This window comes from Stegostoma tigrinum, chromosome 5 (genome assembly GCF_030684315.1).
Source record: "Stegostoma tigrinum isolate sSteTig4 chromosome 5, sSteTig4.hap1, whole genome shotgun sequence".
In the NCBI taxonomy this organism is placed as follows: domain Eukaryota; kingdom Metazoa; phylum Chordata; class Chondrichthyes; order Orectolobiformes; family Stegostomatidae; genus Stegostoma; species Stegostoma tigrinum.
In genome coordinates this window covers 79,372,094-79,385,025 of record NC_081358.1, presented here as the reverse complement: position 1 = coordinate 79,385,025, position 12,932 = coordinate 79,372,094, and the positions used below count along the sequence as shown (strand labels likewise).

Below are 12,932 nucleotides of genomic sequence, written 5' to 3'. Positions count from 1 at the left end.
GAAGAGTAAATCAATCAACAAGTCTAGAGATTTAAAAATAATACAACTAAAGGTTTTGTATCTGAATTAACATGGCATTCAAAATAAAGCAGATAGAATGATAGCATGATTAGAAATAAATGAGTACATTTTGATTGTGATTACAGAGAAATGGCTGCAGGGTATCAGAAGATTGGGATCTGAATATTGTAGGAGATATGATATTTAGCAAAGAGAGGAAGCTAGAAAAATGTGGAGGAGTGGCTCGACTAATATTAGCACGATAATATAGTAAGTTCAGAAAACTGAGGCATAAAAGCAGTTTGGGTAAAAATGAGTGGTTTTGAAGGCGTAAAGTCACTTGGGAGAGTGGTGTACAGGTCCTTGAACAGTAGCCATATGTACAATGGACTGTGAAGAGAAAAGAAACGGTAGCGTGTCACAAAGTTACTAGTATAATCATGGATTATTTTAATCTCCAACAAGACTGGAAAAAGTAGGTTAGCATTGATAGCTTTAAGAAATTTATAGAATGTTTCAAAATCATTTCTTATAATAGTACATTCTAGAGATAACCAGATTACGTTTGGACAACAAGATAGGATTAATGAAGGAGTTCCAAGGTAGTAGTGGCCATCATATGATTGAAACAAAAACTGAAATTGCTGGAATCACTCAGCACATCTAGCAGCAGCAGCTGTGGAGAGAAATCAGAGTTAATGTTTCAGGTCTAATGACCCTTCTGCAGTTTTGTTGTGTTTACGGTTTGAGAAAGAGGAGTGGAACCATGACTAGTATTTTCAATTTATATAAGGGCAGTTTTGAGGGCACAGAAACAAAACTAGCCAAAATAAACTAGAAAATCAGGTTATGTGATAAGACCATAGAGATGCACTGGCAGACATTTAACAGGATATTTAAGATTAAACTGAATAGAGAGATTCCAAAGAGATGGAATAATTTAAAGGGGAGGACCTACGACTTAAAGGAAAAACATTTGATTGTGCAACAATGAATGATAGTTCAGAAAATTAAACAAGAAATGCAACAGCAAAGAAGAAAATTAAGAAGGAGGAAAATATTAGAACATGAGAAAACTAGATAGAAGTGTAAAAACAGATGGTAAGAGATTCAAAAGATAGCTAAAAATAGAGCTGACAGAGTTAACATTGGCCATCCAGAAAGCGAATCCGCAAAATTAATAATTGAAGATAAAGAAATTGTGGATGAACTGAACAGGCATTTGCTGTGGTCTTCATTGTAGAGTCCATAAGTAACATCCTAAAAATAGCTGTAAATCAGGAAATGGAAGGGAGGAAGAGCTCATGGTTAGAGGGGTATGATATTGGCATGGAGACAAGATGGCTGGCTAGCAGGAAAGAAAAAAAGAATAGCCATAAATTGTTCATTTTCTAGTTGGCAAGATATAATGAGCAATATGCCATAGAGAGCAGTGCTGGAAGTTTACATTTTTACAATTTATATAAATGACTTGGATAAAGGGCCCAAAGGTATGTTTGGTAAACATGTTGATAACACAAAGATAGGCAGGAAAGTAAGTTGTGAATGGGACATATGGAGGCAACAAAGAGATTTAGAGAAGTGAATGAAGTGGGAAAAAAAATCTGGAAAATGGAGTATAATGCAGGAAAGGGTTAAAATGTTAATTTTGGCAAGAAGGATATAAAATAAGCGGGTCTGGCAGCATCTGTGGAAAGAATTCAGAGTTAGTGTTTCCGTTTGAGTGACCCTTCCTTACAGTTCTGAAGAAAGGCCACTCAACCCAAAGCATTAATTCTTATTCCTCTCCACAGATGCTGCCAGACCTGCTGAGCTGTTCCAGTAATTTCAGTTTTTGTTTCTGTTTACAGCATTTGCACTTCTTTCAACTTTTTAAAAAATAAACGATTTGAATGGTGAGAGATTTCAGAGCTCTGAAGCACAAGGGATCTTGTAGTGCATGAATTGCAAAAGAAAATGGTTTGTAGGCACAGCAAGTAATTAGGTAAACTAATAGAATGCTATTGTTCATTGCTGGGGGAGTTGAATATAAAAGTAGAAAGATTATGTTTCAGTTATGCAGAGCATTAATGAGATTCCATCTAGAGTTTTGTATACAGGAATGCTCTTCTTGTTTAAGGAAGAATATAAATTTGTTGGAAGCACTGAAGCCGAGGAAGGGTCACCGGACCCGAAACATTATCTCTGTTCTTTCCTTCACAGATGCTGCCAGACCTGCTGAGCTTTTCCAGCAACTTTGGTTTTGTTCCTAATTTTACAGCATCCACAGTTCTTTTGGTTTTTACTTGATTAAAACTTTTAAATTGGTCACATTATCTTATGAGGAAATTCTGGACAGGCTAAACTTGCATCCACTAAAGTTTAGAGTAAGAAGCAACATGTTTGAGACATTTAAGAAATTAAGAGATCTTGACAATGGAGATGGAAAGGTTATTTCATTTAAAGAAGAATATAGAGCAATGGGTCACTGTTTATAAATGAGGGATTGTCTGTTTAAGACAAAAGAGAAGATATTTTTCTTACGAGGGTACTTGAGTCCTTAAAACTCTGTTCTTCAAAAAGTGAAAGCAGAGTTAGCGAGTTTTGAGAAGATTTGTAGCTCAAGTTGAGGTTCTGGATGTGAGTTTGCTCGCTGAGCTGGAAGGTTCGTTTTCAGACGTTTCGGACGTTACCTAGAATGGTGACAAAACGTCTGAAAATGAAAGCAGAGTCTTGGAGGATTTTTAAGGCAGAAGCACTTTTGCATTCATGTGGTTGTCCTGATGAATGAGTGATGGAAACGTTTACAGACTGGCTGTCTTTCCAAAAATATTTAAATTCTGTACCACCGCATGTTTAATACAAAGTGTTATGAATGTTAGAGATTAGTATCATATCTGCCAAAAAATGTTAAGCCTCATATTTTTGTTGCAGGAATCCAGGAAGGGCCTCAGTGTAATCGATGTCGAAATAACTGGGCACTGAAATTTGCTATTCTGCTGCTGTATGTCCTGTGTGCCATGCTGACCATTACTGTAGCCATCCTGGGATATAAAGGTATCAGAACTTTCACAATTTTTGTTTCATCTTGTATTATTCTGAAATCCGGTTCAAATGTTGATTATTTTAAGTATCACACATGGATCGTTTTGACAGTAGTTTACTTCTGGAACATCCTGGTCCTATAACCATGAAACCTGATGTTACAGCTCAACATAGCACACAAAACTAACCCCTGACAATGATTCTATCTTAAAGGGTCGGAGATTTATTTTGGCTTTGCTCACTTAGAAAAACATGCTTCCAGAAGGCAGAAACCAACATATATAAATAGAGTGCACTGGGAAAGAGACAGCTCATATTTTATGGAAAATAAATTGCTCACAACACCAGCAATTTAAGTTGCACAAATTTCTTGATATCTGTTTTTAGAATTTGGAATTCAGTATGGTCTTAATAATTACAAATTTGGAACCTTTAATGAACTGACGAACTTGCTTCATGAGGAAAGTTGGAAAATAATAGTTTCTTGTTTATAAAGCCTGCTTTGAAGAACATTTTTTGGTCATTGGACCATACCAAAGTTACAAATCACGATAATATTCTTGGATTTGTATATACTACTACAGCAATATAAAAATTCAATTTGAGGACTATATTGACAAAACAAAATATTCAACTAATACTTTAGGAACTCTGAAGTTCCTAACATGTAACAAATTGCCACGTGATTTATTCACATTATATAAAGCATCAGAGGAGTAAAAGCATTGCAAATGTTGAAACTTGAACATTCTTGGGGCCGCTTATACTTTACCAACTCCTTAAAGCTTGAAGGATATTTACTGTCAGGAAGATTTTCAGTCAATAGGACGAACTCCAGCAGGAGGTGACTGTATTCTCTGAGTGGGTTTGTTCATTCATGATTTACTGATGTTCCATTTAACAAGGCTGTCATGTCACATATCAGGTAACAGATGAATCTTGATTTTTACAATAGGGTGTGGTAGCTAGTGAATTCAACTTGGATTTGTGTATTATTTTTGTAACTTTCTGTGAATAGTACAAAGTCATAAATTGGACAGAATCTTTGGTTAAAGATGATGTTGATCTTGATCAGTGATACTTACTTGATATTTCTCAATACAGCCTGAAATAACTGCAGAGGCTGGTATCTCATCACCAAGTCACCCTTTATTTACATGTCCTTGAAACTGATCCAGCTCCCTCAGAGCCAATTCTTAGAGTGAACAGGATATCTGATGCTCCTGTTTTTATCTGTCAGCCAAAGCTCCCTGATTGGACCAGATTAACAGGCCCAATCAGAGAACTCCTATTCTTTGAGGTCCACCTGTCTGACGTCATTATAATCATTATATCTTTCCCCGTCTGAGTCTAAGGACATAGGTTAATTTTTTTTTGAGCTCCTCCTGGGGTATTTTAGTTCCAGGTCAGGTTCCTCTGACAGTACCTTGGATATGGGCGGCATATAACACAGAATACATTGCCTGTTGCACATGGAGCACCTCAGAAGAAATTAATTTGCTTCTTCTCACGGGAAAGATGACGACATATGCCCTGCCCATCTCAGATTCCAAGGTATCAGTATCTTCAACACTAAATGGAAGGGAAGAACCCCTGGGTTCTGGAACAGTTGGAAAGGCTAATCGATGAACCGGGCATGCTTTTCTTGCTTACCAATTGTGATTTGCAGCTTTCGTGTGCTTGTTCAGGACCATCGCAGCTATGTGAACTTTATATGTCACTGGACCTAAATTCACCATGCCTCTTAACATTGCAAGTCTGTTCCCTTGGTTCCTACACCAAATTTCATCCCCTGAAGTGAACCGTCTGTCCTGCTTAGCTGAATCTTGTGTCTGATATTGGTGTACTTGACACTCTTTCTGCCAGACCATTGGACAATAGCTGGCAGAGCTGTCCTATATATCAACTTTAGGAAGTACTCAAATTCCCTGCTGGGAGACAATGGCCTGTTATCTGTGGCCAACACTTCCAGGAGTCCATATATTGCAAAATATGCACACAGTTGTTCTATTGACGCTCCCATGTTTGATGAATGAACTCTATGCATATCCAAGCACTTTGAGTAAACATCCACAATGACTAAGAACATTGTGCCAATGAAGGGACCTGCATAGTTGATGTGTAACCAAGACAAGGGTTTATCCAGCCATTCCCGTGAAAGTGGGGAGCTGTTGGCAATAATATTTGTCCTTGTTGGCACTCTGGGCACAGCCTCACCCATGCAGCTATGTCTGCATCCAATCCAGGCCACCAGACATAACCTCTCACCAACAGCTTCATTTAGGAAACTCCTGGATGACCCTGGTAGAGTTCAGCCACTATCTGTGGTTTGGGGTGGATGGCGGGCGGGGTTACCTTTTCTCAGGATGGTCACTCTTGCTCGCCGTAATAATATCTCATCGTCTATTGTGATCTGGTCTCTCCAGATCCAATAAATCTTCAAACGTTATGGTAGTGACAGCCCTTTGGTTTATCTCATCACCACCAGCTGTTTCAGTTTTTCCAGGACTGGATCTTTCTACATCCAAAGTCTCACAGTGTCAGCTGCGAGTGGATATGTGTGCAGAAAACTTAAAAACATTGCATACTCTTCTAATGGTGGTACCGCCCATGGTGTATCTGCCAGCAGTAGGCCGCTCAATGTATCTGCATTTGGTATTTGGCCTCCCATACAGTATTCCAACTTGTAATTATACACACTTAGAAATAGAGGCCACTGTTGAACTCGGCCTGAAGCTATGGACAACATGGCTTTGCCCTCTTTAAGTAGACCCAGCCGGGGTCCACCTACACTTATCTCTGCCTCAGGAAGGCAGCCAACATAAACAAAGACTCTGCCAACATACCAACAGATTCAAGAACAGCTTCTTTACCGCTGTTATGAGACTTCTGAACAGACGCCTCAAATTTTAAATTTAATGTTGATCTCTCTCTTTGTGCCCCTTCTCTGCAGCCGTAACATTGTATTTCTTGCTCTGATCTATCACTCTCACACACTTTTGTATGATATGATCTGCCTGTACAACATGCAAAACAAAACTTTTCACTGTACCTAGGTACACGTGACAATGATGAGTGAAATCAAATCAAATCAAAAAAATTCAAAGGCTTATTGGCTGTTACTATTACAAATTTATGTCTGTAAAGGTATTGGTGGAATATATGATGAAATATGATCGCCAAACCTTCCTTCTCTATCTGGGGGTATTTACGCTCTGCATTTGCTAAAGTCCCAGATGCTTACACTGTTGGACACTCCTCTCCATTGGGCCCCTTATGAGCTAATACTAGTCTGATGCCATACCAGAATGCATCGCATGTCAATACCAGATCTCTCTTGGGACCATAGTGTACCAACACCTGAGAGGATGATTGCTGTTTCTTCACTTCCCTGAAAGCTATGGCTTGTCCAGGCAACCATTTCCAAGGCTGACTGTTCAGCATTGATGTGAAGGTGCCAGGATGGAGATCAGTTTACATTTGAACTTTCCATAATAATTCACCACCCCAAAGAAAGACCTAATCTCTGGTCAGGATGTTGGAGTCAGAACACCACTGATCACTATCATTTTATCTTCCAGTAGGTGTAACCCAGAGTCTTGTTGACTCTGTAGCCCAAGTACATCACTTGGGGTGCCTGGAACATACATTTTCCCCTTCTAAGGTGTATGCCTGCCTGGCTGAAATGTCTGAGGACTGTGTCCAAGTTCTCCAAGGTGCACTTTATTGGTCTTCCCTATTACTAGTACGTCTTCTGGACAATTGGTGACCTGAGGTAGACCTTGTAGAATGTCCTTCTTTGTCCACTGAAGGATTGCAGAGGCTGACAATATCTCAGTCGGCAGTCTGACATATTGGTACAAGCCCTTGTAGGTTGTAGCATACTTTTGGGATTTCACATCTCACTGCAATCGCAAGTACACATGGCTCATGATAATAAAGTGTGAAGCTGGATGAACACGGCAGGCCAAGCAGCATCTCAGGAGCACAAAAGCTGACGTTTCGGGCCTAGACCCTTCATCAGAGACTCTGATGAAGGGTCTAGGCCCGAAACGTCAACTTTTGTGCTCCTGAGATACTGCTTGGCCTGCTGTGTTCATCCAGCTTCACACTTTATTATCTTGGATTCTCCAGCATCTGCAGTTCCCATTATCTCTGATACACATGGCTCATGTCCGGCTTCATGACAGACAGACCTCCCCCTCCCCTCCCCCTGCCATTTTGTGTATAAATCCTCAGTGTGAGGAATTGGGTATTTACCCAGCTCTGAGGAAGCTGTTTACTGTTTGATTAAAATCCCCACTGAGGCAAACTGTCCCGTCAGTCTTCACAATCAGATTGACCAGTGCTGCCCATCTGCAAACTGTACTGGTTTGATGATTCTTTCACTTCCCATCTTTCTGATTACTGCCTCTGCTTTTGCCCATAAGGTAAATGGCACTGGGTGAGCCTTCAGAATTGTGGAATTGTTTCATGTTCAACATGCAGAGCCTTGGCTGTTTTGAAGGTTCCTAGACTTTCCTGAAAGACTTCCAGATGTTTAATTAGGACTTAAGGTAGCCATTTTCTAATTGAAAAATGTTGAACCAATCTAGGTGAATCTTTCTCAACCACCTTTGACCCATCAAGTTTGGGCCCAAGACTTTTACTGCAATCAATGGTAACTGAACCAAATGTAAAATTTCCCTGGTAAAGGTTGTCAGTCTGGCTGAGGTCTTGCACAAACTTAAGGATTATTGTCCAGAGCCACTTTTGTTAAAGACTAGTTCTTGAAATGGACATTGAAATGGCCACACAAGTATTAAGCTCCATTAGAACCAGGTGACCATTTAACCAGACATTTGTTTTGATTGGTTCTGATTTGGAAGTTGCTCAGAAATTTAACTGTTCCAAACCAGATATGGGTCGATTTTCCAGGATGTGCATTTTCCTGGTTATTGGGCTATGAGTTCTCTTCGTCAATTTAGGTCTAGTGGGACTCTTGCAGTCTTGAGGCAGCATACTGGCAGCAACTCCAATGGCTTGTCAGTACAGATCCTGCAGAAAATTTTAACCATTTGGCCATAGCTTGGCTTTGTTTTTGGAGTTTTTTGTTGTGGGCTGACCTTGAGTTCCACTGTTGAGGATATGCCCTGAGTGAGCCTATGTGATTGTCTTCATTCAGGTGGTATTCGCTCAGCTCAGCCAGACTGGCAAGGGTGTTCACTTCCATCAGATTCCTTCATCTCGTATGACCCACTTGCCATTTCCCAATGACAAAGCCAGTTGTGGTGCCTGTTTGACATCCAGTTGGGCTTCAGCTAGAAGGCACTTTTGCATGGTCACATCATTTATCCCACATACCAAACCGTCTCTGTTCATCTCATTAAGGGTTAGACCAAAGTCACATGTCTCTGCCAGTTAGCTTAACCTAGTCAAAAATCCTGATACAGATTCACCTGGATCTTGAATTACCAAGTAAAACTAATAGCATCTCAGAATTAGAGGAGGCTTGGGGTTGTAATATTCCTTAATTAAATCTGTCAAATCTTGAAAGGTTTTAGTATCTGGTGCCTCAGAGAAAATAAGGCTTCTAATAGCCAAAAAAGCTGCAGGTCTACAAGCTGTCAAGATAATTGCATTTCATCTGCCTCAATGTCATTTGCTTGGAAAAACTGATGCATTCTTTCCACGTACTGCACCCTGTCTTCAGCAGCAAGATCAAATGAGTCAAGCTTCCCAAATAATGGCATAATGCGAGAAATGCTTACCCCAGCTCAAAATGACAACTGTTGCTAAGTGAATTTTGTCAGGAGAGTGCTTTACTCTCATCGCCACTGAAATAACTGCTCAGTATATTATGACAATATTTTTGGATTTACAAAAAGGTACTAAAGTTACAAAAGTGAAAACTATATTTGCAAAACAAAGATTTAACTAAAAGTTCAAGAACTCTGATATTCCTAATCTGTAACAAATTGCCCCATGATTTATTCATATGGTACAAAACATCAGTGGAATAAAAGTATTGCAAATGTTGAAACTTGAACGTTCTTGGGACAGTTCATGCGGCACCAATCCTTAAACATGAAAGTACGTTTACATTCAAGGAGATTTGCAGTTAGTAGGACAAACTCCAGAAGGAGGTAACTTTGTCCAGAGTGGGTTTGTTCATTCATGATTTACTGAGTGACCCATCTACAAGGCTGTCATTGTCATTTATCAAGTAACAAAAGAATCTTGAGCTTTGCAAGTAGGGTGTGGTATTAAGTGAATTGAACTTAGGTTTATTTATTATTTAAAATAACTTTCTGTGAATGGTACAAAGTTATAAATTGGATAGAAACTTTAGTCATGAAGTTTGTCTTGATCCATGATATTTACTTGATGTTTCTCAATGCAGTCTGAAATAACTCCACAGAGGCCAGTATTCTGTCACTGAGTCACCCTTTATTTACACTTGGAGAGTCCTTGACACTGAACCAGCTCCCTCAGAGCCAGCTCTCAGAGTGAATAGGATGTCTGACACTCCTATTTATTATCTGTCAGCCACGGCTCCCTGATTTGTCCAGGTTAACAGTCCCAATCAGGGAACTCATATTCTTTGAGGTCAATCTGGCTGACCACATTACAAATCACTACAGTCAATACCGTAATTTAAAAATTATGTTGTTCAAATCACTACAAAAATCACTTAGGCATATGTTTTACGGAGACAGATCACTGCTGATGTTACAAATTTGAAATAAAACAGGAAATTTTGGAAATATTCAGCAGTTCTGGCAGCATCTTTGAACTCAGAAACAAAGTTAACAGGCTGGACTTTCAAACAGGATGTGACCCATATTGTTCAATTTAATCGATTTAAAGACCAAAAAGCATTGGTGGTCTTGTAATTTTCACTGAATTAGCAATCCGAAACTTCAGGTAAATATTCTAGCTACGGGTTCAAATCCTAACATGGCAGTTGGTGAAATATGTGTTCAATAAATTTGAAAAGCAGACAGAAAGCTGGCTGGCCATCCAATTAGGGATGGTGAGGTGACCGCGAAGGGACATATGATGTATGAAGGCTTCTCGGTGATAGAGATGGATGAAGCAGCAATGTAAAGTAGGAGACTGCGAGGGATAACTTTGGCTAAGTCTCCTTTGATGTTTCAAAATGTCACAGCTGCCCCACATGACCCTGCCAAGGCAACACTTCTAGGTGAAGGTCAGTTGCTGCTGCTGTATCCCAACTGCTGCCCTATCCCTGTAACCCTTCAATTCCCATGTTTGACCCACCCAGCCTGCACATCCCTGGACACTATGGGCAGTTTAACATGACCAGTCCACCGAACCTGCATATCTTTGGACTGTGGGAGGAAACCAGAGCATCTGGCAGATACCTATACAGACACAAGGAGAATGTACAAATTCCAAATGGACAATTGCCCAAGGCTGGAATTGAACTCCAGTCCTTGGCGCTGGGAGGCAGCAGTGTTAACCGCTGAGCCACTGTGCTGCCCAATTTTAGACCATAAGACGTAGGAGTGGAAGTAAGGCCATTTGGCCCATCAAGTCCACTCCGCCATTTAAATCATGGCTGATGGGCATTTCAATGCCACTTCCCTGCACTCTCCCCGTAGCCCTTGATTCCTTTTGATTATCAAGAATTTGTCGATCTCTGCCTTGAAGGCATCCAACATCCCGGCCTCCACTGCACTCTGCGGCAATGAATTCCGCAAGATCTTACTCTTACACTCTTACTCACATGCTTCTTGACAGACCGGGTATTCCAGATGGCACAGGAATGGCACTTCCATAGGCATTATTATTAACGATAACTGGCCACTATTGTCTGCCTGCTATGTGCCAATAGGCAGATGATCGGACCCTAAGCCTCCCTCATTTATAATGCCTCAAGGTCAAGATCATGGCATTGAGTCAGCATAATAGACAGTGGAGCCCTGCCACGTAAGCCACATCCTGCCTTTCTCCAGGGTCATTGATGAAGGCTGAAGTGACCACCAGCCCCCTCACCACCACCACAACCACCAACGCCACCACCAATTATGGACTTAATTCTCTCAGGACTCCCGGAGACTGGGTCAGCAAGACTGTGCGGGGCCACTGACCTCAGTACATTAAACCTGCATCTCTCATTTTGACTTGAGTAGAAGGGCACCATTCCAAGTACTTGAAATTCCACAATTTGGGACCATGACTGAAGGAACCAGACATGGGCCAGATGGAGACAGCTGCTACACCCAGCATTCCGTAGAGGGAGTGAGTGACAAAGACAGTAAGCCTCTACCTACTTGTAACTCTAACCTCTTGTATGATAAACTAGCATAGAAAAGTTAAAAACTGCACATAAATTGAGGACTCAAAATGTGCATCTGAGCCTGTGGAATGCACAAACAAGTAACTAGACTAAAACTGAAACAGAATATAGGCTTGTAAGTTAAGCATTGGTTAAACCCATCATTTGCTTTTCTGGATAAAAACCTAAAGTATGCACGCAAACTATTTGATTGTTAGTGTTGGACTTACATGCTAGTATAATTTATATCCTAAGGAAGGGAAGGAGTCAGGGCATGCCCCTCCCCACAAGAAAATATATTCTTTATTGTTCTTACAGTACTTGACTGTACTGCAATTTGTTTTTTAGGGAAAGATAATTTACAATCTAAACTTACAACAAATGCCCGACAAAGAATCAGGCCCAGTTGGAACTGCAGATGCTGGAGAATCTGAGATAACAAGGTATAGAGCTGGATGAACACAGTAGGCCAAGCAGCATCAGAGGAACAGGAAGGTTGATGTTTTGGGCCTAGACCCTTCTTCGGAAATATTTTCCTGAAGAAGGGTCTAGGCCCAAAACTTTAGCCTTCCTGCTCCTCTGATGCTGCTTGGCCTGCTGTTTTCATCCAGCTCTACAATGTTATCTCTGTTTTATTAAAGAATCAGGCCATTTGGTTCATGTCAGTCTTATGGGCCGACACAAGCTTCCTCTAATTTCTGTTGATTAAATCTATCAGCATAACCTCCCATTCCTATCTCCCTCATGTTTATGTAGAGCCCTCTTAAATGCATCCATTCCACTCACTGCAAATACCCTGTGGGGGAAGGAGTTCCCAAATTCTAACCACTCTTGAGTAAAGAACTTACTCCCGAATTGCAGAAGTATTTTTTTTCCCCTGACTGTTCTATAACCAAGGTCTCCAATTCTGGTCTCTTCCCATGAGTGGAAGAGTTTTAGATAACAACATGTGAGGCTGGATGAACACAGCAGGCCAAGCAGCATCTCAGGAGCACAAAAGCTGACGTTTCGGGCCTAGACCCTTCATCAGAGAGGGGTATTGGGAGAGGGTTCTGAAGTAAATAGGGAGAGAGGGGGAGGCGGACCGAAGATGGAGAGAAAAGAAGATAGGTGGAGAGGAGAGTATAGGTGGGGAGGTAGGGAGGAGATAGGTCAGTCCAGGGAGGACGGACAGGTCAAGGAGGCGGGATGAGGTTAGTAGGTAGGAAATGGAGGTGCGGCTTGAGGTGGGAGGAGGGGATAGGAGAGAGGAAGAACAGGTTAGGGAGGCGGGGACAAGCTGGGCTGGTTTTGGGATGCAGTGGGAGGAGGGGACGAGCTGGGCTGGTTTTGGGATGCAGTGGGGGGAGGGGGGATTTTGAAGCTTGTGAAGTCCACATTGATACCATTGGGCTACAGGGTTCCCAAGCAGAATATGAGTTGCTGTTCCTGCAGCCTTCGGGTGGCGTCATTGTGGCACTGCAGGAGGCCCATGATGGACATGTCGTCTAAGGGATGGGAGGGGGAGTTAAAATGGTTCGCGACTGGGAGGAAGAGTGGAAGAGTTTTCTCTGTTTCTACTCTATGAAATCCTTTCATTTCTTTAAAGACTACTGTCGCTCACCACTTTGGTCATCCCCTTTCT

At 41.2% G+C, this 12,932-nt stretch overlaps 1 protein-coding gene across 1 annotated transcript in view; it reads left to right on the top strand.

Moving 5' to 3' along the window:
* colec12 (collectin sub-family member 12) overlaps positions 1 to 12,932 on the top strand; it is a 188,420-nt gene that overhangs the window by 123,592 nt on the left and 51,896 nt on the right. The window contains exon 3 of the mRNA XM_048530136.2: positions 2,914 to 3,036. Coding sequence (XP_048386093.2) covers positions 2,914 to 3,036 — 123 coding nt within the window. The remainder of the gene's footprint in view (positions 1 to 2,913; positions 3,037 to 12,932) is intronic.